The sequence below is a fragment of the Grampus griseus genome (assembly GCF_964374135.1).
Source record: "Grampus griseus genome assembly, chromosome: 13".
In the NCBI taxonomy this organism is placed as follows: Eukaryota; Metazoa; Chordata; class Mammalia; order Artiodactyla; family Delphinidae; genus Grampus; species Grampus griseus.
Window position 1 is genome coordinate 22,501,098 of NC_139007.1, and position 16,866 is coordinate 22,517,963.

A 16,866-nucleotide genomic window follows, 5' to 3' on the forward strand; every position below is an offset into this window, starting at 1 on the left:
CAGTTCTGACATGTTTTACTCAAAAATAAGGGGCTGGACCAGACATTCCTTCTATCAATTTCCCAACGACTCCACAATGCTCAGATCAGTTTGGAACCCTGTTTACCTCTGTATGTGGACAGTCTCACTTTGTTTCCGTAGAAGCCGCACTCGACCCACTTGCACATCTAGCTCATTGATCGTAATTTCTGGTTTATAAAGTTGACAGAAGAATTCAGCCTATGGGAGGGGAAACATTTTACCTGAGTAAAGTTCTGCATGCTCTTCAAATACTTCTCATCCGTGAGGCTTACTGTGCTCCTCTAACATGCCCTCTAAGAGGCATTTTCGGGCTTCCAAGATAGGTAAGTTAGCTTTTAATTATATATTTTTAAATTCTCCAAGTTTCTCATATGTTTTTAAAAACACTGATCATGAATGTTTCCCTGTAATAGTACTTTTTATTCATTCAAATGAGCCTCTATCTACCTATATGAAGTGAACAGAAAGTTTTACTCCTAAAAGATATGAAAAAAACCAAAGTAATTTTTCTTCCTCTATGCTTTCCTCTGCTTTAAATTTCTAACATAATGCAGAAACAGTCACTTGAATAAACCATGATACATCTGACGACAGCCAAAGCAGAAAGAGAAGTTGTGACAGAGGCTCAGGACACGTACCCATCATGCTTATCCTCATCGCTAACCCAAAGAACCAAGATTTTGCTCAGGGTTTGGGGTTAGGAGTAAAAGGGGCAAATTGCCCAGGGAAGGTAAACCCCTCTTCAACCAAAGGGGCTGAATATTGATCAACGTAAGCCAATTATGGTAGTCTCATTTCTCTTGTCTACTGTAATTAACATACTTACTACTTCAGCCCCTTTTAGTAGGTGCTCTGTTACCTGCAGCCAAAACCATCCCGATAGTTTCCCGATAGCCTAAGGAACACCTCTAACCATCTCGGTTCCTGACTAAGGCTTTTTTGAGTCATCATTCATTTGGGAACGCCAAATATCTGCCTCAAGATGAGCCCCAGACATTTCTCCAGCTAACAACACCATTGCTGAAAGGCTCTCTCCTCCAGAAGTACATATTTTGATATAAAACAGGAAAGGCAAATACTAACAGTATCAGCAGTGAACCTAAGTAGTGGGTATACAAGTGTTCAACTTTTCAACTTTTTTGATGTTTGAATATATTAACTATAAAAAGTTGGAAAGTTGGAAAAAATCTAATTGTGCACAGAACTACACACAAAGGTGTTACTAAGACATGGTTCCAGTCCTGAAACCACAACCTACAGAATAACATGCTCCTTAAGCACTGGAGAAAAAGGCGTGCGTGTGAAAAAGGATGCAAGGCAGCTCACTCTAAAAATGTGGAACACAGGGAGAACTACTTATCCAGGAGACAGTGAGTTTTATGCCCATGAGAGGCAGCAATGAAACTACCAACTCTGACAGAGGAGGCTGTTATTTGCAAAAGCTGTTCCAGGTCAGGACCAGAGATCAGCAATTAAGCTAAATATCCCAGCTTCCTTTCAAGAGGGAAGTAAAAATAGTATTACATACCTTTTTCTTGGAAATGTTCAATTTGCTTCCAATGACTTCTGCCATTTTCAGTTTGCTTGTCTGCTTAGAGAGCATTGCTGTGAAACAGTCCAGAGCCTATTAAAATAACCAAGGTAAATGCCAACTGATTTTTAAAATAATACATTAATAACAGAGCATCACTATCCAGGCCACAAAAGGGAGGAACATAAAATCCAGCAGAACTTTTCTGCAAGTAAGACTAAGGAGAATACAAATAACGTACCAACCCTAGACTCAAAGGACCTTACCATAACAGAGACAGGACACCAAAAAATGTGAAGGCTTTACTATCAAAATACCAGTTAATTAGGAAAACACACACAAACGCCTCAGTTTGCAAATCCAAAATTCAGGTAATAATAGCAATTAGCATTAATCCTTGGGTATATGGTTCCGTGGGGGGAAACGACTTCCAGACAGTGGAGGTAACACCAAAAGATTACTTTCTAGATGTAAAGGGAGACTCCTGGTGTGCAATAAAGGGATTACACTGTCATTACCCTAACCCAGTACTTAATCTTAGCAACGACTGATAGGCCAACAAGATACATGTCTTCTGCTATAATGAAATATAAAATACGTATCACCACCAAATGGATTCTACCCCTACAAAAGCTGAATTTGAATACATCAAGCATTTTGTTAAACTTCTACTTACAAGAAAGACAGATAAAATGACAAGGGAAAGGACACGAGTATGGCAAAACAAAGAATATATCTGGTTCTGCTGCCACCAAGTGTAATATATCAATAAACTTCATGCAAGCATTTAAAAAAGAATGTATCTAGTTTTGTCCCTAATTCCTTACACAGAGCTTCAAAACTTCTTGGAATTACCAGGAGTAAGGAGTGTCTTTTGTTATTTACTGGAGCCCTTATGGACCTTAGCAGGTTTATTATGCTAAGCAAGGTAACTCTGGATGGGACCTTAGATAGTTTCTGGCCAGGCCAGAAAGACCAAGGGTTGAAACTTCCAGCTCCATCTCCAACCTCTGGAGCTTAGAGAGCTTCTGGTTGGTGACAAAGCAATGTACCAGGAAGGTGGCACAACCTGACTCCACAGGAGTGCCTGTGCTCAGACTCCTGAAACCTTGCCCTATGTGTCTCTTCCATTTGACTGTTCTTGAGTTATATTTTCTATAATAAAACTATGACCTGTATGGTGAGTACAGAGCTTCCAATGAGTTCTGTGAGGTGATTACTGTACCTGAGGAGGTTGTGGGAACCCCTGAATTTACAGCTGATAGGTCCTAAGTGTGGGTGGGCATCTGAGACTTGCGGCTAGAGTCTAAAGTGGGGCAGCCTTGCGGAGGACTGAGCCCCTGAACCTGTGGGGTCTACACTAACTCCAGGTAGTCAGTGTCAAAACTGAACTGAATTGCAGGACACCAGTTGGTGTCAAAACAGTGAAGAAGCAACCAGATAAAGCCAGAAGGTGAAACATTCTGTAAAACAACTGGCCTGATCTCTTCAAGGGTATGTGTGGGGCGGGGGGGAAGGTTCTGATACAGTAAAAAAGTTCTTAATCCCATTCGCATAGAAAAGGATGTGGAAGGAGATACATCAGGGTACTAACAGTACTGGGGGGGCTTCCCTGGTGGCACAGTGGTTGAGAATCAGCCTGCCAGTGCAGGGGACACGTGATCGATTCCTGGTCCGGGAAGATCCCACATGCCACGGAGCAACTAAGCCCACGCGCCACGACTACTGAGCCTGCGTTCCAGAGCCCACGAGCCACAACTCCTGAAGCCCGGGCGCCTAGAGTCCGTGCTCTGCAACAAGAGAAGCCACCGCAATGAGAAGCCCGTGCACCGCAATGAAGAGTAGCCCCTGCTCGCCACAACTAGAGAAAGCCCGCGCACAGCAACAAAGACCCAATGTAGCCAAAAATAAATAAATAAAATAAAAATTTAAAAATTAAATAAAATAAGGAAAAGTACAAAACAAGGTTACCTGTAAGAAAGATGAGAAATGCAGGAGAATGGAAAGGAAATTTGAATGGAGAGAAGAGGATTAAAGGACTGGCACACAGCACTTCAGAGTTCAGCCGGCTTAAGTGTGTGCTCCAAATGTGGATTCTTTCTCCTCAAAGTAAGTTAACCAAACACAGAGAGAAACTGCTAACCAAAATGGGTCACTATTCTCTCCTCAGTCCTAGCTGACAGAAACCAGAACACTTTATAGTCAAAATGGGTTAATGTTTTAACAGCCCAGAGATCTTCAGGCAGCATCACTTTATTCTTAAGCAGGTAGGAATAAATCTCTCTCGGTTCTACTGAATGTGGCAGAGCTACAATTCAATAGAGCTTCCCTCCCACGCAACACATTTTGTCCCCACGTCCAGTACACAAGGACGCACTTTACAAACCCCACATTAATTTCTCTGGACTAAAATTAAAAAGGCCCTACTGAGGCTAGTGGTGGGATAAGACAAATATAAATCTATCAAATAGACTAAGAAATTATATACAGAAATAAATACTAAAGATCTTAGAAACACTTTCTATTTTATAATAGTATTATCACCTGGGAGACCTTCTTTTCATTTAAGCTTTAATTTCAGTACTGTATCTGTTTTACTCTAATTCAAACTATACTTATTTGAAATTAGTAGTAACCTATTTCAAAAACCACAAAACATTTATTAGGCCCAACTAGTTTTAAGGCAACATTAGTTCAGTTTTAACTAGCTAAGGATAATAAACGGTACCTACACAAAGAAAAACTTTTTGATAGCAGTCAAGACACAGAAAATAACAGTAGAAATCAACAGCCTTAAAGAGCACAGAGAAACAAGCAGGAAGACTGTATCTTACCTCTTGAAAAATATTTAATGATGCTGATGAAGACAGACTGTCAAAGCTGTGGGCAATCCTATTACACCAATTCAGTAGATCCCTTTAAAAAAAAAGGGGGGGCGGAGGGCAGAGCTTACTTAGGTCTGGGAACACTTGACAACAAAGACTCTCCTTTTCTTCTGGCAACTGAAGATAAACAGTGTCAGGAAAAAGAATGAGTGGTCCCAGTCCCTCTCCTACCAGGAAGTGACCTAGAACTCACTTCTCCCCATCCATGCCAGACAAGGTAGCAGGAGACAGGGAGCAATTAATTCTCAGAGCAAACTGAGGGGAGTTGCCCACACCTAATTCTCATTTCTCAAAGGGCAAGTCAACCACTGAGAACGAAGCGCAAAGGCATGGATGGAACTCACTATACAGAGCAAAACCCAATAGTCTTTTATTTAAGACCCCAAGCATCACAAAAGGACATCTGGTGAAAGAGCTATGTCAGTAACTATTCCCAACTTTGGCTTTTAAAGTTATTTGTTAAACTTCCAGTTATAAGTAAGTCCTAAGGATATAACGTACAACATAAGTACAATTAACGCTGCTGTATGTTATATATAAAAAGTTGTTACGAGTTCTCATCATGAGAAAAAAAAATTTTTCTTTTACTGTTTCTTTAATTTTGTACCTATGAGATGACAGATGTTCACTGAACTTATTGCAGTGATCACTTCATGATGTATGTAATCATTATGCTATATGCCATAAACTTATACAGTGCTCTGTGTCAATTATATCTCAATAAAACTGGAAGAAAAAAGTTATCTGTTAAAGTTAACATAATGTTACCTTCATAAGCCTTCCCATTCAGTAACTATAGATCTCAAAAAGGGACTGAACACTATGAAGCAGCCCGAACGTCTAATTTCAAAACCTGACTTCTTGTAACCACTCAGTTCTAGCTGCTAAGAACTTCTGAGGGAAGCAGTTTTTAAAATACCAATTCAAAAGCGTTTAGCCCAGGGCTACCCTGGTGGCGCAGTGGTTGAGAGTCCGCCTGCCGATGCAGGGGACACGGGTTCGTGCCCCGGTCCGGGAAGATCCCACATGCCGCGGAGCGGCTGGGCCCGTGAGCCATGGCCGCTAAGCCTGCGCGTCCGGAGCCTGTGCTCCACAACCGGAGAGGCCACAGCACTGAGAGGCCTACATTCCACATAAAAAAAAAAAAGTGTTTAGCCCAGTACCTGAGAGACAATTCTCTCCCCTCAAGGCTTAGTCTTTTGTGTTCCCATCTGGCTTCTGAAACTTCCTCGAGTGCCTGTTCCCCTCCAACAGAACTATCACTCAGAGGGTGATGTTTCTCTCCAGTAAGCTGGATGTAAATGTCAAGCAGGTGATCGGTTGCTACCGATAAGCTGGGATATCTATTTTGAAGAACCTGACAGAGAGAGAAAAAAAAGCAAAGAAAATTTAGCAGCAGACAGTGATTTTTAAAAGCACACATAAACTGCTGCTGACACTAGTCAACCAAAAATGAATTTTTCTAAGAAATCTGTCATCTTAACCAAGTATAACAACTTCCACCCTCACCCATACCTCCCACCCCTCAAAGACCATGACTTTTTCCTGCCCAGAACTCAGTTATCTGGCAATCTCACCACCTATCACACAGCTTAGGGTATAGAAGCTAGATGGGAAAAGGGTCTCAAGCAACATAGGCATCCAAGTCCCAGGCACTTACTCATTGAAGTATCCTTCAAGTAACATGTACTCTAATTTTTTAAACACAATTCTAGTACAGTCATTAAGTCATTTCTCAGACAAAAGCAAATAAGAAGCAGTTAATGGGAAAAGGAAAGTTTTTTAAAGCAAATCACAGTAAAAGGAGCTAGTGTTAAGTCCTGATAAAAAGTAGTTTTTATCAGACAACAGAATTTAACAAGCAAAAGATCTAGCCCAATTCACTTTGATAACTATTAAGAATTTTGTGCAGTATAATACTTGGTGCCCATAATATTGGTTCAACGCTTTTATTATATGGATTTGCTAAGTCAAATCTACTTGAGAAGGAAGAAAAATATCATGTATATATTAGGAATATTACACCCTAATACATTTAAATTGAGAAGTATATCACAATTCCAATTTATATATGAAATATCAACATATTTTGTATATATTAAAGCTGTAAGGTCCACTAAAATCTTTTAACGGCGTCATCAAGTGGTAGATCTCATAGATTTTTATTTCTTCATACTTTTTTTTTTTAACTGGAGGATTTTACAACAAATATTATTGAAAACATATTTCAGATGTATTGAAAATTAAGGACAGAGAAAGAGAATAATAAAATCAACAAATTCAATTTAATGGATACACATGTGGATATTTCAAATACAGAATATACATTTTTTGTGTATGGAGGGAACATTTTCAAAATTGCCCATATATTTGTGGACCCTGGCTACCATAAACAAAATATACTTATTTCCATCACCCCTAAAACAAAAAGTTCCCTTTTGTCATCACTCCCTTCCTCCACATCCCCGTCCCTGGAATCCTGCACCTGATTCAGATCTCTATACAGTTTTGCTTTCAAATCTATCATATACACAGAATCATATGGGATGTAGTGTATAGTTCGGTTTCTCTTACTCAGCATAACGTTTTTGAATTCGTCCAGACATTACTGTATGTATCAGTAGTTCATTCTATTTTATTGCTGAGTAGTAATTCCAACATATGAGCATGTATATTTATGATTAAGGTGAAAAAAAAAAGCTGTTTTTACTTGAAAAAAATTTGTTAGGTTTAACACTTTAGTAAGGGCTCAGTTATTTGGAAAAAAAAGTTCTGAATAGAGATTTATATGTACCAACCAATTAGTCATTTTCTACCTTAGTCAAAAAACTTCTTTTGTTGTTAACATGAATGTCAAAATTTAAACACAATATCACATAATAAACTAATCTAACATGATATGGTTAACAATTTGATATGTATTTTGCAGATTCATTCCTTTAATAAGCATTTATTAAGTACCTACTTTGTAGCAGGCACTATTCCAGGGACAGAGAAACAAAACAAAATAAGGAATGGAACCCATCCTCGAGAAACTCCCCCTAATATAAGATGCAGATATGAAAGCAAAAGCAAGCTTGCAGCCCGAAGGACAGCATGGTCAGCCCTGCTTGGGAGACCCAGGAAGGTTTCACAGAGCAGGAGAGGCACCTGGCAGAGGTCGCTGGTGACTGTGAGAGGGGACTGCCGGCAGAGAAAGCAGGCCATCTCTGGTGCCAGCACGTGAGGCATCAAGGCACATTCAAGGTGTACGGGGGAGACAAGGTGTGAGAAACTGCTAGGGGTAAGTTCCTGGCACTTACTAGGTATGAGACTAGCATTATGTAAAGAGCTTGTTTTTTGAAGTATAATTTGATATTTCAGCAAGAAGTCAAAGCCAGTCTTTCTAAGCATAAGATGGCTGTGGTTGGCAGCAACAGAAATGCAGTTCCTTGTGTTCCCCGTGAGGTCGGCATAGGAGATTATTTTATTTCCTAAGTAATACACACAAGGTTTTTAGCTACCAGTCATTTATTTAGGAGAGTGTTATTAGGATTAGTAAGTCCAGAAGCTTAAAAATAACTAGTGAGCTTCTGAAAGTCAGCTACCTAAATATGACCTAGGTCACTGAAGCGAGGAGGTGTGTGCTCCTGTCGCACCTGCGGTGAGCAAAGTGACACACTGCTGATCAAGGCAGGAGTGGAAGGAGGAGTTCTGGCTCATCCTTCAAGTACAGAATACAGTAAGAACAGAGTGGCTGTCAAACGTTCTTCTCATCCTCTCAATCCCCAATAAATTACACCTAAATGTGAACTTCAGCCCTCCCCTTTAAAGAAAAGACTCACAATTTAAGTCTGAAAATAAAACATTTAAAGGTCTGCAACAGCAAAAGAAAGAGGAGCACTATGACAAAGCAATACAACAAACATTTACAAAATGCCAGGCACGGAGTGGATGCTGGGGACACCAAAGCTGAGTTAAGTTACTGGAGGAGCTTATAGTTGAGGGCGGCAAGAGGGGAAAAGACAGACATACAGGACACACAAATACACAACTGGGAACTAGAGCGAGATAAGAAACTCTCAAGTGTAAAACAGGCTGTAGGGTTATAAAATCACACCATCAAGGCAAGGCTTCTTAGAGATTATACTATCAAGGTTTACCCAGTAATCGGTGAACTCTGAAAACCCCTCTGCTAGTAAATACCTAAATGCTAGATAAAATATTTGAAAAGGTTGTCTGGTGCCACTTATTTATCTAAAAACTTATACCAAGAAAGAGGAAAGCATCCCTGCCATGACTGAATGGTCACTGACAATGCTTTATTTGTGGCTCTCCAAGATGAAACGTTGGAAGTCAGGACGCTTCCCAAGTGAGGAGGTAGATCCAAGGGGAGACAGGAGGTTGGCAGGGTAAGGTGAGGCACACCTCTCAGTGTTCGCGGAGAACCAGAGATACTACAAAGTAAACCTATGTATAACACCTTTAAAATAAGTCATCTCAATTTTCATTAATACCCAGATCAAAATGTACATAAAGTTGTTAAGTGTGAAAGATATTAGTTACGAAACAACTAAGTATAAAAAAGGTCCTTTGGGGACAACTGGGGAAACTTAAACATGGTCTGAGAATTAAGTGCTACTGAGGAATTACTATTCATTTTATTGGGTATAATAATCATTACGGTTATATATGGAAATGCCCTTAGAGATGCATGAAAGTATTTAAGGGTGAAATGCTATGAGGTTTGCTTTCAAATATATTAGCAAATAAAAACTACTAGATGAAATTAATACAGTAAAATGTCAGCATATTAACTGTTAAATTTAGAGTGACGAGTATTTTGGTGACTCATTGGGCTATTTCCTCTGTTTACATGTAAGTCTGACACTTTTAATAACGAAGAGTAAGAAAGAAAAGCATTGATACTTTCAAATAACCCCATACCTCATTCAGTTCTGTCTTATCCATGTTATCCAGGTAAATTTTGGTCCAGTATTTGTCTAGCAGAGTAGCATGGCTATTTAGCGGTCGATACCAATTTCCTCCACAGCTCAAGAGTCTGTATTTCAGAATGAAAAACAGAGTCACACAAAATTCCCAATTTTAATCTTGAATTATGCCCCTGGTTATCCCTTGCTAGACGTTATCTCACATCTGAGTAAAACTCACAGTTCCTTCTGGTGCCAGACAGCACTATGTTGGGCTTATAGGGAGCATGACAATGAAAGGCTGCCACCAAGCCAGGTTTGACTATTTTCCTAGGGGGAGTAATAGGGCTTTAACCAAGTTATTTTCACATCACTGCAAATGATCCTATTAGACGTTTTGAACTGAACAACATGTTCCTTTTCCTTAAGACATAACTTCAGGAAAAAGAAAACCTAATCCAAGACCAACAGCACTAAAAATAAGTTCACTGCTTATTACCAAAAGCGACAGTACCTAAAATTATTTAACATGCCCAGAAGAGAAGGAATATTCATTAAACACATACTCTGGGCAAGCCATGGGCTTACGCCTAAGCCATGTAATTTAATCTTCACAACAACTGCCCTGAAGGGATGATGCCTTTCTTTTCTTCTAACTGTAAGGAAGAACTGTACGGAAGAGAAGGAGAGTAATGTCCCTTGCTCACTCAACTATGACTACAAATGGCAAAGCCAAGAACTGAACTCAGGTTTGTGTGATGTCCCAGGACTTTCTGGGAAATGTATCTAGCAGGAAAGAACTTCACCATCGCTGTGAATAAAACTAACAGGGCCTAGCAAGGTCTTCCTTAGAACTGTTAGCTCTGCATTCCATCTGGAAGTGAATGTTCACAGAGGTACAGTAAACACTAATATAATCACTAAATACAATGTGGCATTATTTTCACTCTTGGGCATTTTAAGACCTTAGAGAAGCTGTACAGTTATAGACAAGTAGGAGGAAATAAACCACTGCCTTCACATTATTTTAAAAAGTAGATAGGGACATACACTAAGTTTGCTTAGGTTTTATTCCTTTGTTGATGCTTATACTCAATTAATTTTTTTAAATGCCTGAGGTCAACATGGCTTTATCATCACCACCATCATGGCTGGGCACTTACTATGTGACAGGTCTTTAGTCACTTCACCTAACCTTCATAACTTACACCAAGTTGTAAAGCAGGTGTTATTGGCCCCATCATAATCAGTCAAGCAAGGTACACACAGGTACAAAGTGTCAGTGTCAGGATTCAAACCCAGGGCTATCTGACAACACTCTCATCTCTGATTATGTTTGAAAACATGAAAACAAGACAAAGATTTTTAAGACTGGTTACTTATTTTTAAGTGGGGGAAAAAAACCACTTTTACTTTCTAAATTAATTATCTCCATTAAAAATAGTCAGGAAGGGGCTTCCCTGGTGGCGCAGTGGTTCAGAATCTGCCTGCCAAAGCAGGGGACACGGGTTCGATCCCTGTTCCAGGAAGATCCCACATGCCACGGAGCAACTAAGCCCGTGCGTCACAACTACTGAACCTGTGCTCTAGAGCCTGTAAGCCACAACTATTGAGCCTGCGTGCTGCAACTACTGAAGCCCGTGTGCCTAGAGCCCATGCTCCACAACAAGAGAAGCCACTACAGTAAGAAGCTGAGCACCACAACGAAGAGTAGCCCCTGCTCACTGCAACTAGAGAAAGCCTGCGTGCAGCAATGAATACCCAACACAGCCAAAAATAAATTAAATAAATTAAAAAAAAAAAGTCAGGAATGAGAATGTTGAATCTGTCATCACTGCTAACTAACCTTTCTTAAAATGGGCCCAGAGAACTCTATTCCAAGACTTTTGTACTCAGCACTCTAGCATGCGGACTTAGGAAGAGGCTCCATCGTGGGAACAGAAGGGTTAATGGGACATACCTCCTGGTTGCAAAGAACTGAAATCCAGGAGCCACTTTCAGACAGTCACCTTGGCCAGGAATCAAGAGCTCTCCATTCTCCAAGAGAGGGATCAGCACGGAAACCTAAATCACAAAACCCCAGTGATAAAGCTATTAAGACAGAAGTAACAAACAAGAAAGCAAAAAAACCCTCTCACCAAATGATGAACACGTCCTTAAAGGAAACCCTACTTCTCACAGCATGAACTGGGGTCAAATGCCAGGCGGGAATACTGGAGTCACCTACACTGCAGCAGAGCAACTTATTCATTCAGCATTCACTGAGTTCCTACTATGGACCAGAATCAAGCAAGACAGGAAAAATCCAGACATGACTGAGGCTTTACAGCCTCGAGTCTGACGGGAGATAGCCATGCAGACTACCATACAGCATGATCGGTGTGACCCCCAAGGAGTGTACAAAACGGTATGTGAAGACAGAGGGTGGCTGTAGATCAGTGTGGAGTAGTTTAGAAGCAGGGCAGTGAAGCCATTCTAGAGGTAATGACATTCACTGAGTCTGAAAGTATGAAGAGGAATCAGCCTGGTTTGTTGGGAGAGCAATGGCACATTTACTCTAGGCAAAAATATTCAAATGGATAAAAATGTATATGCCTAAGAGCATGGCATGAGAGGACTCTTACAGTTAGGGTTAGGGCAGAACGTCTATATGAAGTAGTGGGAAAATACTAGGCTTAGAGATAAATGATAAAAGGCCTTCTGTGCTGAGCTAAGGAGTTTGAATTTTTTTCATGAAGTTGTTGAGAGGAGTTTAGTCTGAAGAAAAACCCATTTTTTATTTTAGAAAATGAACTGTGCAACAATATGGAAGATAAACTGAAAGAGAGCCAGCCTGGAGGGAAAGAAGCGAAAAAGGACACCATTCAGGTAACAAAGGTAAGATGGTAGGATAGATTAGATAGACAGACAGATAAAAAAAAGAAGACCTGTGCTAAGGCAGTGGGCTAGGAGGGAACAGAATAAGAGATAAGGGAAAAGTACTAAGCAATATCAGACTAAGTGAATGTGGGACTAGAGAAAGGAGACACATCAAAATTCTGGCTTGGTAATTGTGTGGCAGGAAAGGCTGTTGCAGGAAAGAGCAGATAAGGTTCATTTTGAACATCCTGAACCTGTACCTGCTAAGGAAGATCCAAGTAGAGATTTTTCAAGAAAAGTATGGACTAGACATATGGGTCTAGGGGATGTGAGTTTATAGAAGTTTGAGGAAAAAAACAGTAAGAACAACAAAGAGCCAAGGAAGAAGGTCCTAAAATGTCAAGGTAATTTTATTAAGCATCCTTATTTCATACATGGCTAGGAAATGAAAGGAAAAATATTATAGGGGCAACTCCAAGATAACTCCGACACTTGAAACAAAAGACAACCATCCTGAATGAGATCTATAAAAGCCATAAAAGCTACCTTAAAATAGTAATTAGTTAGCAATTAGTTGAGAAGTTCTGGAAATAACAAAATAATAATCAAGGGTCCAGGTATGTTTTAAAATAAACACAACTTTACTATAATGATGATGAAGTTTAAATCAACTGAACAGCATACCCTCTGCAACCAAATGTATTGATAGTAACAGAAGGGGAATGGTCTACACAAAATGGAACTCAAAGTACAAGAATTTTCTGATGTTTACCAGACGTTGCCCAAGGAAGATCAATACAGAAACTAACAGTTTGGTCTCGAAATCTGGATTTGGTCATCAAAGAATGTACTTGGCTATGGCAAAGGGATAGATCCCTAGGCTTCATCATGACCTGAATGGAATATCCCTTATGTTCATCTACCTTCTTTGGCTCAAATTCTATGATTAATAATACTAATGACTTCCCAGGTACCCTGATGTCTGAAAAAATTGCCCAGGAAAGAGAGCTATAGAAAGCGCTAAGACTCAACAAATACTTTTAAGTTGGCCTTGCAGTTTATAATTCAGTTTTATTTTTAAGTCTCATTGGTAGTAGTCATCCTTGGCTCTGGGCTTCTTAAGAAATATGACTCTCCAGCCCTATAAAACTGAGCATTAAAATCTTAGAACATGGTGGTCAAACTAAGCCAATAACCCCATTACATTTTTACCTCACTAGACTCTAAAATATGTGTGTCATAAGACACACACATATTTATAGCCCCTCCTTCCCCATACATTTCCCTAAACCTAAAGACCTTTCCCACCTCTCCTTCCCCCTCCCCCATCTCTGTCTCCAATCTCTCTCCAATCCAAGAGGGGAAAGTCCATATACAGGTGGCTTTAGGGTTCACGGTAAAAGAAAATTAAAACCAATCTCAGGAAAATCTACCCAAAGGAAGATTTTTTTCATTCTGGAATACATTTTTTTGGTCATAGTTTACAGAATACAGAAGAAACATGGACTGCCTCCATAGCTAAATTTTATACACATATAAAAGTGATCTTTTTGAAGTCAAAAATATACATCCAGTTTATTTTCCTTAATGGAACAAAGACAAGCAGGCTCTTATTATATCATCTCTTCTTTCATCTGTCCTCAGCCCACTGCTCTACAAATGCCATAGCCAGGGAGCTGGGTCTCAAAGTTCTCAATATATATGCAGCATGGATTAAGATGTTTCCCACCAAGCCTATTCTTGGAAAGTCTGTGAAATTGGTCACATTTTCAACTAAAGGAGGAAAAAAAACTACTGTGAAATTGATCACATATTCAACTATTAAAGGAAACAGTACAAGCAGAATTTTAATAATTTTCTATCAAACAAGAGATCAGCCCAGTAATCCAAGAACTCAAACCAGATTAGGTAGATAACCAACATACCATCTCTAATGAAATACCTATGTTGTTTAAATAATCCCCCAGTATCACTATTAACACAATTCTCATTCTCTTCAAAGACAAGAAATTAGCAAGTTACTAGGGAGGTGACATACCACGTCCAAGGGAGCATAGTCAATATCCTCCAGAAGGATCCAGTGTCCATTTGTGGCCGCCTGTGTCAGGGTACCAGGCTGCCACACAAACTCTCCTGGGACATCTGTGCAGCGATACATTCCCAACAGCATCTGCAAAAAGATTATTGAAGCCACACACCTGAGGAGCCAATGCTACATCCTGCGATTAGTTCCATTAAACTTCCACAGGGTTATAACAGGTACCTGAGGTTTTACAGCGTGGTCCCCTCAGTTATGAGGAAGACCAATAACTATTCTCATATTCTCTTAGCAAAAACACTATTTTAATGCAAATATTCACAAGTATGCTCACCAACCAAAATCTGCCATTTCTTACTTACCTTACTGTCGGTCTGATCTCCAAGCTGGACTTTGAGAAGCTGAGGGGGCTTCCTTCTACCTGTCATTGCAGCTAAATGTTCAACTAAGGAAGTTTTCCCACATCCAATTGGTCCTTCCAACAACACAGCATTCTGAGAAGCCACTGCCATAGCCAGGGTCTGAAGATTTCTGCAGACTGACTCAACCAGCACATAAGACCTAAAGGCCAGCTCCTGTTCGCGAGAAGAACTCCGACTACTGGCCTAAGGAGGCAAGTGAAAAATAAAAGTCGTATCAAGAAGAGTCTTTCCATCAAAGGGCACAGGTTAATTTCTACAACAGTGCTTCCACCGGCTTTTACATAAACCTCTGCCAATAAATTGGTAGTACAGGACCTACAGTAACAACAAGTATGTTATCCAAAGTAAGGATCTGACTTTTTCACTTTCCTTTCTCCCCCGCACTCCAACTCTGGGGAGAAGGGTGGGAACTCACTAACAAATTTAAGAAAAAGTCTCCCAAACTTTAAGAAGCCACAAAAATTGACACACAGGGGATGGGAGCAAGCCTCATCTCTCATGACTGGATTTTTGTTTTTCTTTACCTTACCATATTCTAGGATTTCACGTCTAAGATCAAGAATGCACAATACACTTATGAGACCATCAGGGGAGAGCAAGGACACTGAAAGGATACACTATAAAATTGTTCAATTTTTTCCAGGTGTAATAAAGAGTTCTGGGAATTTTTTAAGTCCTTTTTTCTTTTTTTAAAAAAATTTTTATTGAAGTATAGTTGATTTATAATGTGTTAATTTCTGCTATACAGCAAAGTGTTTCAGCTATACATATATTATTTTTCATTATGGTTAATCACAGGATACTGAATATATTTCCCTTATATATACATCCTATATATAATAGTTTGCATAAAGTCCTTTCCTTTTATACACACACACACACACACACACACACACACACACACACGCTAAACTACAAGCATACCTCAAAGATTTTGCAGGTTGAATTCCAAACCACAGCAATAAACCAAATACCATAATGAAGCAAGTCACACAAAATTTTCGGTTTCCCAGTGCAGATACAAGTTATGTTTACACTACACTGTGGTCTATTAAGTGTACAACATAGCTTTATGTCTTAAAGACAATGTACATACCTTAATTTAAAAATACTTTATTGCTAAAAATGCTAACCATCATCTGAGACTTCACCAAGTTGTAATCTTTGCAATAGTAACATCAAAGACCACCAGTCACAGATCACCATAACAAATATAAATAATGAAACAGTTTTAAATATTTCAAGAATTACCAAAATGTGACACAGAGACACGAAGTGAGCAAATGCTGTTGGAAAAATGGCACCAACAGACTTGCTCAAGGCAGGGTTGCCACAAACCTTGTTAAAAAAAAAATGCAGTATCTGAGAAGCACAACAAAACAAGGTATGCCTATATTTAGCTAAGAAATGATGTGGTATCTGGGAGTTGCTTCAAAACAATATGGTGTGAGGACAGTGTTCAGAAATATAAATGCAACATAACTGATCATGAATTTATAATTACTGAAGCTGAATGATGGGTACATGTGGATTCATTACACTATTGTTTCTACTTTGGAATACGTTTAACATTTTCCATAACAAAAAGTAAAATAATAATAATAATGTACCCAATATGTTTAATGGGTAGTTTCAGTTTTGCAAGATGAAAAAGTTCTGGAGTTTCTTTGCTAACAATGTGAATATACTTAACACCACTGAAGAGCACACTTAAAAATGGTAAAGATGGTAAACGTTACATTCATTTTACCACAATTTAAACAAATTTTATTAACAATGGACCTAATACGACACAGAAAAAAGGACCTCTTGGAAAAGTGCAATGATTATTAATTTTAAGGAATGGTAAATTCTCAAACATAGCTTGTCCCCTAAAGATATGTGAGGACAAAATGAGATTCAGGGCTGGAAGTTCTTGAACTTTTTGCAGAGTTGTTACTCTTAGCAACCGGCAGGCAGGCTGGGCTGTAGCTCCATTCTGCACTTCTGCCCCAGTGCTCTGCCACTGCCACCCAGTATATCAAGGCTACTCCCACCAGAATCCTTCCCTATGTTAAAGTTCTAATGCTCCAAACCTAATCTACGTTAGGAGAGCGGTTAAAGAGAGGTGGGGAGGTTTTCCTGACCAGAGGGAAACACAAGGCGCTTTGGAAATGCTGGCATCTCAGTGCTGGTGACAGAGATATTTAGTTTACGAATA

General features: G+C 39.5%; 1 protein-coding gene across 2 annotated transcripts in view; it reads right to left on the reverse strand.

Annotated features, from left to right (window-relative positions):
• MDN1 (midasin AAA ATPase 1) overlaps positions 1 to 16,866 on the reverse strand; it is a gene marked incomplete at its 5' end in the record, with an annotated part of 155,752 nt that overhangs the window by 118,065 nt on the left and 20,821 nt on the right. For both annotated transcript variants that reach the window (XM_082669177.1, XM_082669176.1), the window contains 8 exons: positions 107 to 219; positions 1,550 to 1,645; positions 4,387 to 4,468; positions 5,601 to 5,794; positions 9,364 to 9,478; positions 11,308 to 11,411; positions 14,245 to 14,376; positions 14,607 to 14,849. In XM_082669177.1, the coding sequence (XP_082525303.1) occupies positions 107 to 219; positions 1,550 to 1,645; positions 4,387 to 4,468; positions 5,601 to 5,794; positions 9,364 to 9,478; positions 11,308 to 11,411; positions 14,245 to 14,376; positions 14,607 to 14,849 (1,079 nt within the window). The remainder of the gene's footprint in view (positions 1 to 106; positions 220 to 1,549; positions 1,646 to 4,386; positions 4,469 to 5,600; positions 5,795 to 9,363; positions 9,479 to 11,307; positions 11,412 to 14,244; positions 14,377 to 14,606; positions 14,850 to 16,866) is intronic.